This window comes from Bos taurus, chromosome 7, assembly GCF_002263795.3.
Source record: "Bos taurus isolate L1 Dominette 01449 registration number 42190680 breed Hereford chromosome 7, ARS-UCD2.0, whole genome shotgun sequence".
In the NCBI taxonomy this organism is placed as follows: Eukaryota; Metazoa; Chordata; class Mammalia; order Artiodactyla; family Bovidae; genus Bos; species Bos taurus.
This window is the reverse complement of record NC_037334.1, coordinates 23,974,063-23,992,087: the sequence shown is the minus strand read 5'-3', so window position 1 is coordinate 23,992,087 and position 18,025 is coordinate 23,974,063. Positions and strand designations below refer to the sequence as shown.

The following is an 18,025-nucleotide window of genomic DNA, read 5'->3' as shown; positions in this document are numbered from 1 at the left end:
TGAGCTCTGTCATGCCTTGCAAAAAAAAGAGTCAGGCTGTCCTGGAATTAACAGAAGATACATTCGTGTGGTAAACATTTAGCTAGATTTAAAAGGATGTATAGTGTTTGAATTGGCCAGAGTATGCAGAAAGGGCAACTTCACGTGATAGAGAATAGTGATTTTTCAAATTGTTTTTTTCCTGTTTGCAGAAATTTTTTTCAAATAAGCTGTTACTTTAAAACTTAATATATAATAATACAAAGCAGACCTGCTCTGATTGAAGTGAGGAGAGAAATGGGCTCCAGAGTCCTGTGAAATTTGTCCTCTTGGTTTCTCCTGGAGTTCTGATTTAGGCATGTTCAAATTTATACACTTATATTTCATCTTTTCTGTATCTTTTATGGCACCTTTGAGTATTACTGCCTATGTCCATAATGGAAATGTTTACAGTAATCCAAACTTGAACCAGGGTCCAAGCAGTAAAAGGGAGGAAACAAAAGGATAATTAGGAAGTGGTTGTAAAAGAAATAAATACAACATGTTGAAAGGGGTTGCTGGGAAGAGGAAGAAAGGAATCTGCAACATTGCTGAAGTAATGAGTGTATATATCAGGAAGAAAATCAGTGGTGCTAAGCAGAGAACTAGAACGTCAGGAGAAGAAACTATATTTGTTTCTTTTAGTATATTATATGTTTTATTCATTTTTTCCCTTTCACTTTATCACTGTGCTGAGATAGGCTTTAAAGCAGAGACTTAAAGACCAGATTTATTCTAGTAGGATCTTTAAGTCTTTGTCTTTTCTGAAAATCTGGAATCTACTCAGAGGCATGTGATTACAGACAGCCCTGGTCCTGCATTACTTACAGCAGAGTGTGAAAGCATTAGTCGCTCAGTCGTGTCTGACTCTTTGCACCCCATGAACCCCGCCAGACTCCTCTATCCATGGAATTCTCCAGGCAACAGTACTGGAGTGGGGACCTTCTCCAGGGGATCTTCCAGACTTAGGGATCAAACCTGGGTCCCCTGCATAGCTGGCAGATTCTTTACCATCTGTGCCACCAGGGAAGCCATTTATACCGTACCAGGGACTGAAGATAGAGTGAAACTGTGACATACTCTTAGACTTCAGAAAACTCCCAAATTTGTGATAGAGACATATATTTAGATGAAAAAACTAATGTAAAATTAAAACTGAATCAAATCATGGGGAAGAATGGGGCCTGGTACCAGGGGAATATATACCAGGCCTAATCTTTTCAGAGAAGGTATCCATGAGGCAGTGATATTTAAACTGATAGTGGGAAAGCATGTGCAAAGGCAATAAAGAGAGAAAGGAAGCCAGTAGGACTAGAGCATAGAGGATAGGAGGTAAGAGAGAAAGCTGGAGAGGAATGCATGATCATTCCAAGAGCACTGGCTGTCATCGATGGGGAAAAGGAGGGTCATGTGATCATATATGCGTCTTGGAAAGTTGACTCAGGTTGCATCATAGGGAACCATTTGGAGAGTGGTCGGATGAGACATAGTCAGAAAGGTGATTAGTACAGAAATACAGAGAGAGTTCTTGGTATCTTGGACCAGAGTGGCCATCCTGAAGATAGAAAGAAGAGAATAAAGATTCAGGTGATAGTTGGGAGATGAAAGAGATTGAAATTGGTGATGAGGGTTAAAGGAGAGCAATGATAGATTAATGATATATTAAGGATAATAACTCTTGACATGGCATCATTATTGCAAGAATCACTTTTCCAATTTAATATTTGGTTTTAAGTTTTATTTATGGAGTTTTGATATGGTGATGTTTTGCAGTTGATATAATACTACCTATAATTTTTATTTATGTTTTTGCTTATGGTTTTGTTTTTGCTTAAGGATTTATCCATGTGCTTAGAAAATGTAAATGCTTACCTACATTTTTCTGATTCTTTTACAGTATTTTTTCTTGTTTTAAGGGATGACACTAGTAGGATTTAGATCTTTAATACATCTGAAATACAGACATATGTACACACATATATGTATATAATGTATTCAGTATAAGATGTGAGGTAGGTGAGTATCTAAATTTATTTTTCCTTGTAAATAGCTAATTGTTCTATAACTCATATATTAAATTGTGATTGCAAGTCATTTACCTTTTTATGAAGTATTTTTACAATGAATGTGCCATTGAGATTAGCCATACAAAATACTAAAAAATTAGACATAATATTCATTAAATAAGTGATCTATTTTCTTAAATAACCCTATAAAAATTATGTAGAAAATATTTTAAATGCCCTTCAGTATCGGGAGGAATATCATTGAATAGTCATGAAAACAAACCTCAAAGCTAGTGGGATTTGGAGTGTATAATTTTGCTTATTTATAAAATATATCTTTTTAAGTCATTGCTTGTACTAAGCATAGTTGTATTGCTCAGCTTTCATCTGTTCTCTTCTTGGAATTCTACCTTTGCTTCTTAGGACTAAAAAGTCATTTATCTGCTCAGATAAGATGACTTTTAAAAATAACTCCTTTTAACCTAGCTTGAAAGATAACTCTGCAACTTGAAACCCAAATTATCCTTTCTCTTTTACTAAAGCTAATGAATGTACTCTGACACTAACTGGATCTCATGAAATAATTTTATCAATCCCTAAAGCAAATTACGTTTTTCTGTTGTGTCAACTTGACATATGTGATACAAAAATGCTGTATACCCAATCTCCAGTAAGGAAATATCAGTGTAATTAAAAAGGTCAAAATGACTCAAATCATTGTCTTTTCATTTCCAGAAAATTTGACTTTTAAAAGATGATGCTTTACTTATTTTTAGTTTAGCACCATCTTGGAAACACCTACCTGTTAATTAGAGCTGTGATTCCTTTCCATTCCCACAGCAGTGCTGAGCCCATGCAGAAGTCTACAGCACTATAATTAGGAATTTTCTTCTAAGAAAAACATTATAATAGACATCCTGCCATGCTTATTTTATTTTAATTGGATGTTTAGCTCTAGGGATCTTCATAATTTTTCATAAAACTTTAATGTTAGTAAAATCAGCTGGAAGGAAGCACTACTTATCTCCTTGATTACACCATAAGGAGTAGGATCTTAATTTGAGCCTTTCTTTTCTTTCTTTTTTTTTTTTTTAAGCTAATGAGAGCAAAGAGTTTTAAATGAATCAAGACAATGCATCACCAAGTACTGCTTGTGACCTGTGTGAAAGAAAACTTACACATGACAGAGTTAAGCAGGGCCGGAAGACCTTATTCAAACTGTTGCAATAGAGGAGAGAGACTAAATTCAACTACCTCTGAAACACAAGGCAGGAGAGTTTGTAAGTGCTGGGATGAGGTCATGAAAAAGTTCTGGAGGACTTTAGCATGGACATTGGTCAGTGGTATCAGACCATCTGTGTTTGCTAATTGGTGCTTATGGAAGTAAGCCTCCTACCCTCCCCTTAAGACAGGGACATAGGATTTGTCTTTCTGGATGATTACATTTCAAAGGGCTGCTGCTAAGTCGCTTCAGTCATGTCTGACTCTGTGTGACCCCATAGACGGCAGCCCACCAGGCTGCCCTGTCCCTGGGATTCTTCAGGCAAGAACACTGCAGTGGGTTGCCATTTCCTTCTCCAATGCATGAAAGTGAAAAGTGAAAGTGAAGTCGCTCAGTCGTGTCCAACTCTTCGCGACCCCATGGACTGTAGCCCACCAGGCTCCTCCATCCATGGGAATTTCCAGGCAAGAGTACTAAAGTGGGGTGCCATCGCCTTCAAAGGACTACTTGATTTCAAAGGGATACCAGCTACTTGATAAAGAGTCCTGGCTTATAAAACTGGCAAGAGGCTGAAAGATTGATGACTCAAAGGAGCAGAGGCAGCATTTACAATCACGAGTTTTCTAAAGTGAATGTTCCAAGAGAAGAGAGGTAAGGGACCTTTAAATCAGGTAGAAACCTGTCCAGAGTTTAGTCCAGCTAAAGGGAGTATCAAGACCATTTTGATCACCCATTGATGATCTACTAGATTGATGATCTGGATGATCATGGAAATGATGATGATGATCTGGAAACTGATCTAAAAGTACAAATCTTTTCTTACAGGCAAAGTAAATACAATTTTAAAATCTTTACACTTTATGTATACTAAAGGCTACTCATGAGTAACCTATCAAATTAGATGTTAGCATATAGCAGGAAAATCTTTGAGTCTGCTTTAAAGTGTCATAAATTTCACTGTCTAGAGTTTATGTAATAATAAAGATACCCATTGATGCCAGACACTATTTTAAGCATGTTTTATATAATGTACACAACAGTCCAGGAGTTCTTCTTCTCCCAGAAGTTGTACTTTGTCCGGGGTCAGATGGGGAATGGAGGAGCAGATCTCAAAGCCAGGGCCATGACTCCAGAGCCAGGATCTTGGCTCAAAATAGACATGCATGAGCACAAGCTGAAAGAATGAAAGAGGAATGAGCAGGAGAGGTTCGTTTTTCTTTCCTTTAAATAAGTGAAATGTACCCCCAATCCAGTTCTCACTCCATCCACTTTAACCTTGCTGGTGCTGCTGCTAAGTCGCTTCAGTCGTGTCCGACTCTGTGCGACCCCATAGATGGCAGCCCACCAGGCTCCCCCGTCCCTGGGATTCTCCAGGCAAGAATTCTGGAGTGGGTTGCCATTTCCTCCTCCAATGCATGAAACTGAAAAGTGAAAGTGAAGTCGCTCAGTCGTGTCCGACTCCTAGCAACCCCATGGACTGCAGCCCACCAGGCTCCTCCGTCCATGGGATTTTCTAGGCAAGAGTACTGGAGTGGGGTGCCATTGCCTTCTCTGACTTTAACCTTAGTTGTGTCCTATTTCTTGAAAGGAAGACTGCTGTGTCTCCATGCAGGTGTCAAAGACCTTCTTCCAGCTTTGCTTTCATTCCCATTTTTCGTGGTCTCTCAGCAGCACTTCATTTACTTGTGCAGAAATGATTAATGTGACAGAGGCCAGCCTGACTTAGACTCAGTTTGGACTCTTACGATTATTTCACATTCCAGTGGCACAGAGCAGGAAAGATGATGGGTGTCCTCCACCTTTCACCCTGGTTGGGTGACTACATCAATTATGAAAATAGTCAAAAGATGTATGACCACCATCAGTTATGGTCTAACAGTATTGGAGTGCAAGTGACTACTTAAGTGAGATATAAAAGCTTTAAGGTATTTGCCAAATCTTGTACAACACAGATGTGTGAAGACTTCTGTTACATTGCATTTTTATACTTAAAGAAACATTCAAAAGCCTGAGAAATAATGCAGAATGCTGAAAATTTTCCGTTAGAGAATCAGAGTTCTGAGAGTAAATGTTTTGATTCCTGTTTTGGTTACCAACTAGTTTGGGAGTGAATATGTGAATTTATTAAAAATTAATTATAAATATTTTATTAAGTACTCTACCCAGGAGACCCATAGGAGCAGGTTATCTAGAAAGGCATATAAAGTCAAGTAAGGTGGCTCAGATGGTAAAGCGTCTGCCTACAATGCCGGAGACCTGGGTTCAATCCCTGGGTTGGGAAGATCTGCTAGAGAAGGAAATGGCAACCCACTCCAATACTCTTGCCTGGAAAATCCCATGGGCAGAGGAGCCTGGTAGGCTACAGTCTATGGGGTCGCAAAGAGTCAGACACGACTGAGCGACTTTACTTTCAGTTTTCAAAATAACAGGTACCAAATGGCATAATTAATAACTTGTCAAAATTAGATAGCTGTTTATGAGTTTATATGTTTAGTGCTTGTCTCTCCCAGTAGGCAGTCAACTCCATGAGGGCAGGGACTAGGCTTCTTTGTTGCTCTACCATAGCAACTAACATGTTGTAGAAACACAATGGATATTTTTAAATGAATGAATGTGTCATTCATTCTGCAATTATAAGAGGCAGATAAAATTATGGAAGGGATTACATCAGGAATGGTTTGGTCAGGAAAGTTACTGAAATTGTCATACTTTCATAGATCTGTTATCTTTCTCGTGTTTTCGAAAGTTTTATTAATTGGATTCCACTAGACAGAAGAGCCTGGTAGGCTGCAGTCCATGGGGTTGCTAAGAGTCAGACACAACTGAGCAACTTTACTTTCACTTTCCACTTTCATGCATTGGAGAAGGAAATGGCAACCCACTCCAGTGTTCTTGCCTGGAGAATCCCATGGACGGAGAAGCCTGGTAGGCTGAAGTCCATGGGGTCGCACAGAGTTGGACACGACTGAAGCGATTTAGCAGCAGCAGCAGCAGGTTTCTCGAACATCTGCTATGCACATTGTACTATATTCTTCTACCCAATTTATCCAATAAGATTGTACTCTATAATGTACTGACAGCCTAAGTCAACTTTCTACATAATGAATATTAAATTTTCATTCTTTAATCTTGAGAAATAATATCTTATTTTCATTTCAGAGTATATTTAAACATAGACCTACTGACATTAAACATAGACCTACTAACATAAACCAGTTAACATTAAACTGTGTGATGCCTTCCTTTTATTTCTTGGAAGATCATCAACTTATAGCTTCTTACAAATGGTGCTCCAAATTACCCTGAAGTTATTTCCCTGCTGCTCAGATGGTAAAGCATCTTCCTACAATGCAGGAGACCCAAGTTCAATCCCTGAGTTGGGAAGATCCTCTAGAGAAGGAAATGGCAACCCACTCCAGTACTCTTGCCTGGAAAATCCCATGGACAGAGGAGCATGGTAGGCTACAGTCCATGGGGTCGCAAAGAGTTGGACATGACTGAGTGACTTCACTTTCACTTTCTTTATTTGAGGAATATTAATGATCACTAAAAATGGTCTTGTAGCCTAAGTTCATAATTATAGAAGTACATGTCAGTCTCTAAGTAAAAAATCATAAGTCTGCTCCATTCTTGTACCTTCTACCTTAGTGGATAATATGCTGTTCATTCAAATTAGCAAGCTTATAATCAGTCTTTTGGGCTTCCCTCGTGGTTCAGATGGTAAAAAATCTGCCTGCAATGCAAGAGACCTGGGTTTGATCCCTGGGTTGGGAAGATCTGCTAGAGAAGGAAATAGCAACCCACTCCAGTATTCTTGCCTGAAAAATCCCATGGACAGAGGAAATGCCTCCTACCCGGAGGGCTACAGTCCACAGTGTCACAGTCAGATACGACTGAGCAACTAACACTTTCATATTCAGTCTTTCATGAGGATAAATGATTGGTAGCTTGAATTTCGGGAGAATGGAAATAACAAATCAACAGCAACAGCAGAAGTCTTTAACTGTAGCTTTAGCATCTTCATAGTTAAAGAGGAAACAACTTGGGTTTTCAAAGCTTTCATAACTGGAATAAAATTCATGAGCTAGAAAATAGACTACTTTCTTTTTTTATTTGGAAAGCAAGGTATAATTTTATGCATGATCAGTTCCAGCATATAGTTAATACGTTTCCTTCAGAGGATAAGATTCATTAATTGTGTTCATGTCTTTCAAAATTGCATGCAATGACTATCTTTCCATTTGTTTTTCAGAGGTCTTGAAAGTTTAGTTGGAAAGTGATAACTTCCTTCTTTCCCATTGTCTCATATAAGTTATTGTGTGGTAATTAAATCACCAGTGAAGGGCATAGTTAAGTTATATTAGTATGAGATCAAGAAAGAATGTGTGTAGGTTTGCAAAGAGGCAGCTTAAAAATTTCTTCAAAATTCCTCTTTGCTCTTCACTATAATAAATTGTGAATAGATTAAAAGCTTTAAGGTAATATTGAATGCAAAAAATTTACTTGACTATTTACCAGATTTAAAAATATCTACAGGGGAAGTGAATTGTATCAGTTTCAACAATCATCTGCTATTATCTTAACTATAATATCAGGAAACATTTGTATGATAACTGCCTGAATGTGTGTATGTCAGGCTAAATCTAGCAGATTGATATGCAATCAAGTTCAATTATCATTAGTTTTATTTCCTTCTCCAGGGGATCTTCCTGACGGAGGGATCAAACCTGGGTCTCCCACATTGTAGGCAGACGCTTTACTCTCTGAGTCACCAGGGAAGCCCATATTTAATCATAGTATTACTTTATTTCTAACAGGTTAATTTTAATTAAGGTATATGGATTTATTTAAACCAACAATTGATAATGTGCCATAATATTATAAACTGAAATCTTATGAACTTGGTGATTGTTTTTTTATTTTAAATGCCTTTGAAGTTTGCCTGTAATGGCATGTGTCCAGAATATACCCTGCTGGGAAATCTGTATCACTTGATGATTTTCTATGTTGTCTGAAAGTATTTTTAAACTGTTGCAAATATATACTGCTGAGAAAACTTCATCACAACTAGGAGTATCTGGAAGCTATTTTCTGTGTTGTCTGACAGGTTGTTTTTTCTTAAACTAAAATAGCTAACAAAATTAAATGTAACAGAAAAAAAAAGTACCAGTTTTAATGGTACAGATTGCGCGTATGAGATTGTTTAGGATTTCAACCAAAATTAAACTAGCTAATGAAACAGAGGCAAATCATACAGAGCATTAATCCAGAGCTAAAATTAAAACACATCCATTTACCAGATTGTTTTTGACAGGATTCCTTTGGTTGCAAGTGACAGAACCACCGCTAAACTACCTGAATGAGAGGTGAAACTCCTGTCCTAGGACGCTAGGAAGTCTGGGGGTAATCTTAGGCACAGCTCAGTATGTGTTCAGCACTCTCTGCAATGCTGTATTTCTTGTATTGCTTCTCTGCCCTTGTCTGGGTGCAAGGTCTGCCTTTCTTTCTGAGGAATTATAATATGCAAAATCTGAGCCTGTAGCCAAAGGGAAAGATTTTTATGCTCATACCCAGGAATGAAATTAATCTGCCTGCTATGTAAAGAGTCTGCCTGAAATGCAGGAGACCCGGGTTTGATCCCTGGGTCAGGAAGATCCCCTGGAGAAGGGAATCCCCTGGAGAAGGGAATGAATGCCAACACACTCCGGTATTCTTGCCTGGAGAAGTCCATGGACAGAGGAGCCTGGCAGGCTACAGTCCCCATGGTGTCGCAAAGAGTCAGACATGACTGAGCCGTTCACACCTTTCACTTACTACATAGTAATTGGCCAGATTGTGGTTTGTAATTGACCAGATTTCCTGTTTGGGAAAGGTGAGGCTCATGTGGAATAAAAGGAAAAGATTTTCTTACCGTCTTTATCATTTTCAAGGGTACAGTTTAGTGATGTCAGCTAATTCACATTGTTGTGCAACAACAGAACTTTTTCATCTTTCAAAACTGAAACTTGGTACCCACAGAACAATTCATTTCCCCCTCCCCCAGCCTCTGGAAACTACCATTCTAGTTTCTGTCTCTATGAGTTTGACTACTTTGTAGATCTCATAAAAGTAGAATCATGGTATTTGTCTTTTTGTAACTAGCTGATTTCACTTAGTGTAATGTCTTCAGGGTTCATCTGTGTTGTGGCCTGTGACAGAATTTCAAAAGGAGAAGACATTTTATGATTTTTTTTTGTTACTAAAAAGGATAGTCAAGAACACAAATGCCCTCAGACAACTTTAAATTCATAAAACAAACATAAAGAAACTTTATGGGACTGAAAATTACTGGAAAATGCACTGCTCACTTAACATTTTTCAAGTGTATTCAAAACACTGGGTTTACCAGGTGAACAAAAGCAAAGTCACAGTTTTGGATCCACAACCTTTGAACTACAAGTTTTAACACCTTCTTTTAAGTAGACTTTGGGATGACTTTTTTTAATGATATGATTTTTACTTTTAGATAATTATGATAGCAACTAAAAAATAATGCAAGGAAATCCCATGGATTTGTTAAAGCACTTTCTCCCAGTGGCAAAATCTTGCAAAACTATAGTGACATATCCCAGCCAGGATATTGGCATTAATATATTTCACTGATCTTATGTAGATTTCCCGAGTTTTACTTATGTTTATGCATGCAGTTTCATGCAATTTTATTACTTGCGTGCATTGAATTTTTTAACTAGAATTTGTGGATTAGATGTGGCTATTGCCAAGGTGCTATTATTTTTAAAAATCTTTAGTGGCAAAATATGTAATGCTCTCAATTTTCTGTGACAAGCATAACAAGAGTATATCTTATCATTTTTAGTTCTTTGCAGTCAAATTCCAATACTTATTCAAACTGTATACCTTTAACATTTTTTCATTCTATTTATAATTATAGAATGACATATGGATGTTTATTTTCCCAAACTTATTTCTTCTTCTTAATGTTTAGAATTAGGTACTGTTTTCATTGTGTCATTATTACCAGAAAGGCAGGACATAGTTTAAGAACTTTACTGTTAATATGTGTAGATAATAATTGAAGAAAAGTAATAGTGTTAATTCAAAAATTCACTATTTTGCTCTGAACCTTTATATCTACTAGTCTTAAAAAATAAGAGAAAAATCACTAGATATTTACATCAAAGGCACTAAGACTCTCCCTTTAGTTATGTACAACTGCATAACTAAATCATAGTAAAATGAATTAAAATATTTGCAAGGCAAATTTCCCGGCCCTTAGGTACCTAGTCACCATTATATTTTACACATCTTTAATGATTTATTATTTCCTTGTTCACCTTCATGAATTATTCTAATTTGAGTCTGTACTTCCTCGAACAAGAATACTTTCTTTCCCAAGTCCTCCTTAGTCTGATATGTAGGAAGAGATTTAAAGAAATTTTCTAAATTAGAGAATCCTTTTTATGAGAAATGAAGTGGACTAATGGGGACAAAAGAACTTATAATAAATTGAAATAGGTTCTTTATATAAATACATTTTCTCTTTCATAGAGAAAAAATAATTAAATTATTTTCTTAATAAAGAACACAAAGCTTTCTGATAATGGCATGGCCTTTTATTTCCACTTCACTTCAACAAAGACCTCTTAAAAGACAATTCAGTCTTTTAGTTTTTAGATGATAATCTGAAATTAAATGATGGCTGTACTGAGCATATTTGAGTTCTTTTCTAAGGAAATGAGGCCATTCTTCTTTACTCATTTATTCAATACTTACACTAATGATAATAATATAAAAAAAGTAACAAATATAGTAATAATAATAGCTTACTCTTATTATAACTCTTATTAATAGCAGTTACTCTAAACAACGTACTTTTCTAAGTCCTGAATAATTTCTCTCTAAACCATCATAACTTTATTTATATTTCATTTTTTAGCTTTCTTAATTTCTATTTTTTTCCCCTTTACTGAGCCTTCCACAGTGTTTATTCTTTATTTTTCTTATGACTTAATTTTCACATCTGAGTTTATTTTGTATAATATACAAAGATATAATATATATATAACAAAGACATATAATAAAGACAGCTTATCTTTATTTCTTAGTTCTGTGAACTTACATTTCATCTCTACCATCACATCCCTGAGATCTTATATTTCTAATTTGTTGTTTTCCAAGAGAGAGGAAAATTCTTCTTATGATTTTTAGAACTGTCCCTTAATATTTTCCTCAGTTTCATGAATTCTTTTCTTGGTGGTGTGAGGCTATTTTTTCATCTAGTCTTTTTCTCTTGCAGAGACTTTGAAACACAGAAACTTGCAGAAACACTGGAATCAGTCAGGACCCATTGATGTCAGTTGCTTTTGCTTTTATTGATGTCAGTGATTTTGTTAGTGTGAAATGATTTTTACTTTCAGTGTAAGGTTGTGGAGGTACCATGAAATCAACTGAAAATTCTATAAGGGAAAGGAAATTCTGAATTATTTCAAACAAGCTAATATAATTTTAAATGTGTATTTTATACTTTTTCTTAAAACAATTTTGCTGTATTCAAAATTTTGTGTGATAAGTAGCAAAAGTGACTGCTTATTCTAGTTCTGGTCATAATCTCATTACTCTCAGTAGACCCTTGGTTAAATCAACCTTCCTGAACCTTGGTTTCCCAAAAATCCCCACAATACTTTATCTCTCTTGTAGTAAAATGTTGAGGATTTTTATTAGCAGAAGGTTCCTCAATGGTATGCTTGATACATTGAAGCACTGAGTGTATATGGCCAAATTATAACTGTTCCCAAGCATTTCCAGAAATGAACAAAGACGAGGCAAGCCTAAAGAGTGCTGCTCTCATTCTCTGAAAACTCCTAGTTAAAAAGAGGAATCTCAGGAGGAGGCTGGCAGATCCTTGTCTTGATTGTCTTGATTGATACCAGACATAGTACTAAGCAACGTATATATATATTTTTCTTATTGAGCAACATTTTAATATACATTGAGGTGGTTGGCATTTTCTCTGTTATAGATTAGGAGACTGAGACTTAAATAGATTGGATAGGAAATGGCTTAGAAATGGTGGAGCCAGTTCTCAAGTCTAGATCTGGCTAATTTCACAGTCAGGCTCTTAAGCATTCTCCTGTCTATGCTGCAACACTTGATCCTCCCTACATATAAACAGAAAATTTGGATATACTCTATGTTTCTTAATGGAAAATATAACATGAATTCAAGATGATCTTATCAGTACCACACTACCTAGAGTATGTATGAGTGTGCTCTTTTTAAATATTGCCCCCCTCACTGACTTTGCTTATAATATTTCTGCAAAGGAATACACTAGAAAAATAAGCACTATATAGGGAACTTGTGTTGTAATGATATGAGTGATGCAAGTTCCTTAACCATTTTAATACTGATAATCTTTGTTCTATAACAAATATCACCTTCATCAAGTTGTGCAGTATTAATCACTTCAGTATCACTAAAGGAGCTAGATAAGTCTGCAATTGAACAGTTCACCTCTGAGCAATGTCTCCTATTTAATTTAGCATGTTCCTGTTTTGTTAGTAATGTAAAGCAGGCCTTAAGAAAGAATAGTTTCAGAGAGCCAATACTTTGTAGAGGTGGTAAAATTAATATTCTATATGCCATTAGAATTTTTTATCTTGTTGCATACCAAAAAAAAACCCATGAAAACCTACCTAAAGTAATATGTTGAGGCAATTTCAGATGAAGGATCATAATACAAAATTAGAGCTATAATAGCCCATTCATATGGATTTGATTTGATTTAACATCAAAGTTTCAAATAAAAATTGGTATATGTTTTTAGGAAAAAATATTGGATGTAACTAAACTCTCTTGAATCAAGTCCAAAATCCATCTCAGAATATCTGCTGTTACATTCTTCAAGGTCAGATCATGTTGATTTGAAAATCTAAGAGTATAGAATAAGAACCAAGTGAAATACTGGAGATAAAGAATCTGTCATGGTATTGGTCTTACATTTTTTAGGTCACCTTCGCTAGGAAAATTCTGATATTCATATTCTCTCTCTCCCCTCTCACATATCCACACACATTTAGGTACATACATATCAAAAAACCTACCTGGTTTTACATGCATGTATATGCATATTTTTAAAAGAAAGTTATTTATTAATCTGGGGCTAGCAAATACATCGTAAGTAATACTTGAGTGAATGTTCACAAATTAAATGCATATGTGTCACCATGACTTAGATAGCAAATTCAATACTGTTAACACTGCAGAGCTTCCTGCCCCCTTTCTGGATTTTTGATCACCTATTCTTATAGCTAACTGCATCAGTTAGCTGTACCTGTTTCTTAATTTCATATGAATAGAATCATATAAAATGTATTCATTTGTACATGGTTTCTTTTACTTGTTTGTGAGTTTGTCTGTGTTGTTGAGCAGTAGTATTTCATTTATTTTAATTGATGTATTATTTTCTATTAGATTTATTTATCAATTCTTGATGTACATTCAGGTTGCTTTCAGTTTGGGTGTATTATGAATAATACTGCTTTGAAAAAATATATATATATATTTAGGTAAATGTATGCGTGTATTTGTATTAGGCATATTTCTAAGAGTAGAATTACTGAGTAACAGGGAATGCATTTGATCATTTTAGTCAATACAGTTTTCCACAGTGGTTGAACCAAGTTACATTCTCACCAGCTGTGTATGAGAGTTCCAAATCTGCTATTAATACTTTGACAGCACATTATGTATCATTAGCCATTTTTGTAGGTTAAATATCACATTGTGACTTTAAATTGCATTACACTGGTGATGAATGAGCTAGAGAAATGTTTTGTATGTTTATCAGGCATTTACACATTCTCTTTTGTGAAGTGCCCATTAAAGATTTTTTCCCATTTTTCATATTTTATATCATTTTTGTTATGAAATACGGTATAAGTAATTCTTATTAAATATTTTAGTTTAAATGTTTTATTGCTTAGTTTCTTTTTAAATTTATTTTAACATCTTGATTTCCTTCTACTTTTCAGATGCAGCAACTGTTCCATGAAAATTATGAACACAATCGCAAGGGTTATATCCAAGACCTTCACAACAGCAAAATCCATGCAGCCATAACACTTCATCCAAACAAAAGGCCCGCCTACCAATACAGGCTTCATAATTACATGCTCAGCCGCAAAATTTCTGAACTGCGCTACCGCACCATCCAGCTCCACCGGGAGAGTGCGCTGATGAGCAAGCTTAGTAATAGCGAAGTGAGCAAAGAGGACCAGCAGCTGGGAGTAATGCCTTCTTTCAACCACTTCCAGCCTCGGGAGAGAGATGAAGTGATAGAATGGGAGTTCCTGACAGGGAAACTCCTTTACTCGGCATCTGAGAACCAGCCTCCTCGACAGAGCATCAATAGCATCCTGAGAACAGCGCTGGATGATACTGTCCTACAGGTGATGGAGATGATCAATGAGAATGCCAAGACGAGAGGACGGCTCATTGACTTCAAAGAAATTCAATATGGCTACCGCAGGGTTGATCCCATGCATGGGGTGGAGTACATTTTGGATTTACTTCTCTTATACAAAAGACACAAGGGGAGGAAACTGACTGTGCCAGTAAGACGCCATGCCTATCTTCAGCAGTTGTTCAGCAAGCCTTTCTTCAGAGAAACTGAAGAGCTAGATGTCAACAGTCTTGTAGAGAGTATTAACAGTGACACTCAATCATTCTCCTTTATATCGAATTCTTTAAAGATACTGTCTTCTTTTCAAGGTGCCAAAGAAGTGGGAGGGCACAGTGAAAAGAAAATACACATTCTTGTCCCTCTCATTGGAAGGTATGACACTTTCTTGAGATTCATGGAGAACTTTGAAAACACTTGTCTTATCCCAAAGCAGAATGTAAAACTGGTCATCATCCTTTTCAGTAAGGATTCTGGCCAAGATTCCAACAAGCATATTGAGCTTATACAAGAATATCAGAACAAGTACCCCAAAGCAGAAATCACCCTGATCCCCATGAAGGGGGAGTTTTCCAGAGGTCTTGGTCTTGAAATGGGATCTTCCCAGTTTGACAATGATACTTTGCTGCTATTTTGTGATGTTGACTTGATCTTCAGAGGAGATTTTCTCCAACGATGTAGAGACAATACAATTCAGGGACAACAGGTGTACTACCCCATCATCTTTAGCCAGTATGACCCAAAGGTAACCAATGGGGGGAGCCCTCCAACCGATGACGACTTCGTCTTCTCGAAGAAGACTGGATTCTGGAGAGATTATGGATATGGAATTACCTGTATTTATAAAAGTGATCTTCTGGGAGCAGGTGGATTTGATACCTCAATACAAGGCTGGGGACTGGAAGATGTAGATCTCTACAATAAAGTCATTCTATCTGGCTTGAGGCCCTTCAGAAGTCAAGAAGTAGGAGTGGTCCACATTTTCCATCCAGTTCATTGTGACCCTAACTTGGACCCTAAGCAGTATAAGATGTGCTTAGGATCCAAGGCAAGTACTTTTGCCTCAACCGTGCAACTGGCTGAACTATGGCTGGAAAAACATTTGGGTGTCAGGTACAATCGAACTCTCTCCTGACAATCCAGGCAACACATATTGCCTTTTTTAAAGGGGAGTTTACCTCATTGTTGGTTGTTGTTGTTTAATTTTATTGTTATTTTTATTATTATAATTATTATTGTTATAATTTTATTTTGTTGTCCAGGTCTTAAACTACTCTTGGTTGTCTTCCAAAGAGTGTTTGTTGACCTCAAACAAGAAGAGTCTGCAGTTCACTGATATTTCAGATTTCTACTGAAGTCAATAGGCATATTACTTTTATATATCTTTATTTGAGATTGAGTTAAATCGTGGCAATCAAATGACTTTTGAAGCTCATTCAACATGAGAGACAGCTTAGAAGAATGTTCTCTTGGGGCTTTAAGATGCAATATCGACTTTTCTTTCGTTTGTCAAATTCAATGTGATACAAATATTTACTGGTGAAAGGTACCACAAAAGTGCTTTATGCTTCCTATGGGGAAGGGACTCTGTAACATAAACTTGAGTTTTGTAATTTATACAAGGACTTAAATATATAGACAATAATTTTCTTCATCTTTAGGATTTTTAAAGTAAATGAACACTTATGATTGTAAGTTTATTTTTTAAAAAAAGTTTTAAAAATTTGAGGAGTTTTGGTCCACGAGCAACCGGTACTGGCTACCCTGGTCTTATGACAATTATCTTACTCCTCACAACAGTCTGCTATAAATGCGAATGAACTTTATTTTCTCAAGGAAATATGATTTAATTAAATATTCATGTACATTTTAGAAGCTTTATGAAACAATGTCCTTCATTTGCTGGCAAGAAGATAAAATATGACAGAACCTGGTTATTTATAATAAAACAGGTATGACAGTATTCTTTTTCAAAAACACTGAAAAATTTGTGTTGTTTCCTTTTGGTCAAATTTGATGTATTTCTTAATGGTCATAGTCACCAAAGCATGCTTGCTACAAAGGCTGGAAACATTAATAAGGGATTATGGGCATGATGTTTATATCAATATGCTTTGAGTTCTGGCTTTCATAAGTGATTAAAATGAGGAATTGTTTAGTCAATAATTTACAATCTGGAGGAAGTATTCCTCTTTGATCTCATTAGCTTTGTGATCAAACTGAACCAAGAATAGGTCAAAATCAGATTTTAATACAGGTTGGCAGATGGCACAAAGATACGAAAATAAATGCAGACATTATGAATATAAAATTAATTTTACAATTATATTGCTATTTATAAAACACATAGGAAAATGTTTCATTTCTATACCATTCTTTCTCAAATCTGAATCAGTAGTGCCCAGTTTGTAGAAAAATATAATCTTATTCAATAAATGTAAGAGAAAATGAAAATCTGTATAAGAAGCTCTTGTGAAAGCATATTTTTTAAATTTCATCTTGTAAATAAGTAATATATTTGCATAGTTCCAAAATCAGACAAGATGTCAAATGTCTACCACTGTCAGTCTCAGGCTCTATTCACCCAAATCTGTCCTTAACTGCACATAACCACCATTTTAGGTGTATGTATGTTTGTGTGCATGTTTTTCTACAGTTTCACAAGCAGAAAAGACATATATTTATTTTCTTCTCCCTTGATACATAAAATGTAGCCTATTATACATGCTGTTTTGTACTTTGATTTTCTTTTTTCAAACTAGAACACTAAAATTTGCATCAAAATTGATTTGAAAGCAATTGTAAGTTATTACCATTATTTGGAACTGACTGTCCTGAGGTCATATAGCATTTGCCTTAGTAATGACTTTCTTATGTGGCAACCATCTCTTTTAGCAAAGACCTTTTGGGGGTTTCAAAAAAATAACATTGCTTAATATTGTGACAAATATGGCACTTTCCTTGACTAAAACATATAATCTTAATAATGTAAGATTCATTAGAGAGGAATTAATGGCACTTTTAGATGTTAAAAATCGTGACAAGGCTGACATTTCAGAGCTGATCTCTGCTCTCATGTTGTCTCTGTCCTTCACAACCCTCTTCTAATAGCTCTTTTCCTGCATTGTTCTCTTAGCTCTTTTGCAGATTTTATTTTCCTTGTGATAAGTATACTTATATTTAGTACAGATAGTCACCTGGGAAGATTTATTACTAAATAATAATTATTAATGATGTTATTAAAGGAGAAAAGAAATCAGGATCTCCTCTTTAATTAGGGCAACTGAAATAGCAGAGTTTTACTGAGGAATAAATGCA

At 35.8% G+C, this 18,025-nt stretch overlaps 1 protein-coding gene across 1 annotated transcript in view; it reads left to right on the top strand.

Annotated features, from left to right (window-relative positions):
• Positions 1–16,692, top strand: part of CHSY3 (chondroitin sulfate synthase 3) — a 288,601-nt gene extending 271,909 nt beyond the window's left edge. Inside the window, exon 3 of the mRNA NM_001192652.2 lies at positions 14,280–16,692. Within this exon, the coding sequence (NP_001179581.2) occupies positions 14,280–15,842 (1,563 nt within the window). The 3' untranslated portion in view covers positions 15,843–16,692. The remainder of the gene's footprint in view (positions 1–14,279) is intronic.
• Positions 16,693–18,025: the final 1,333 nt, after the last annotated feature.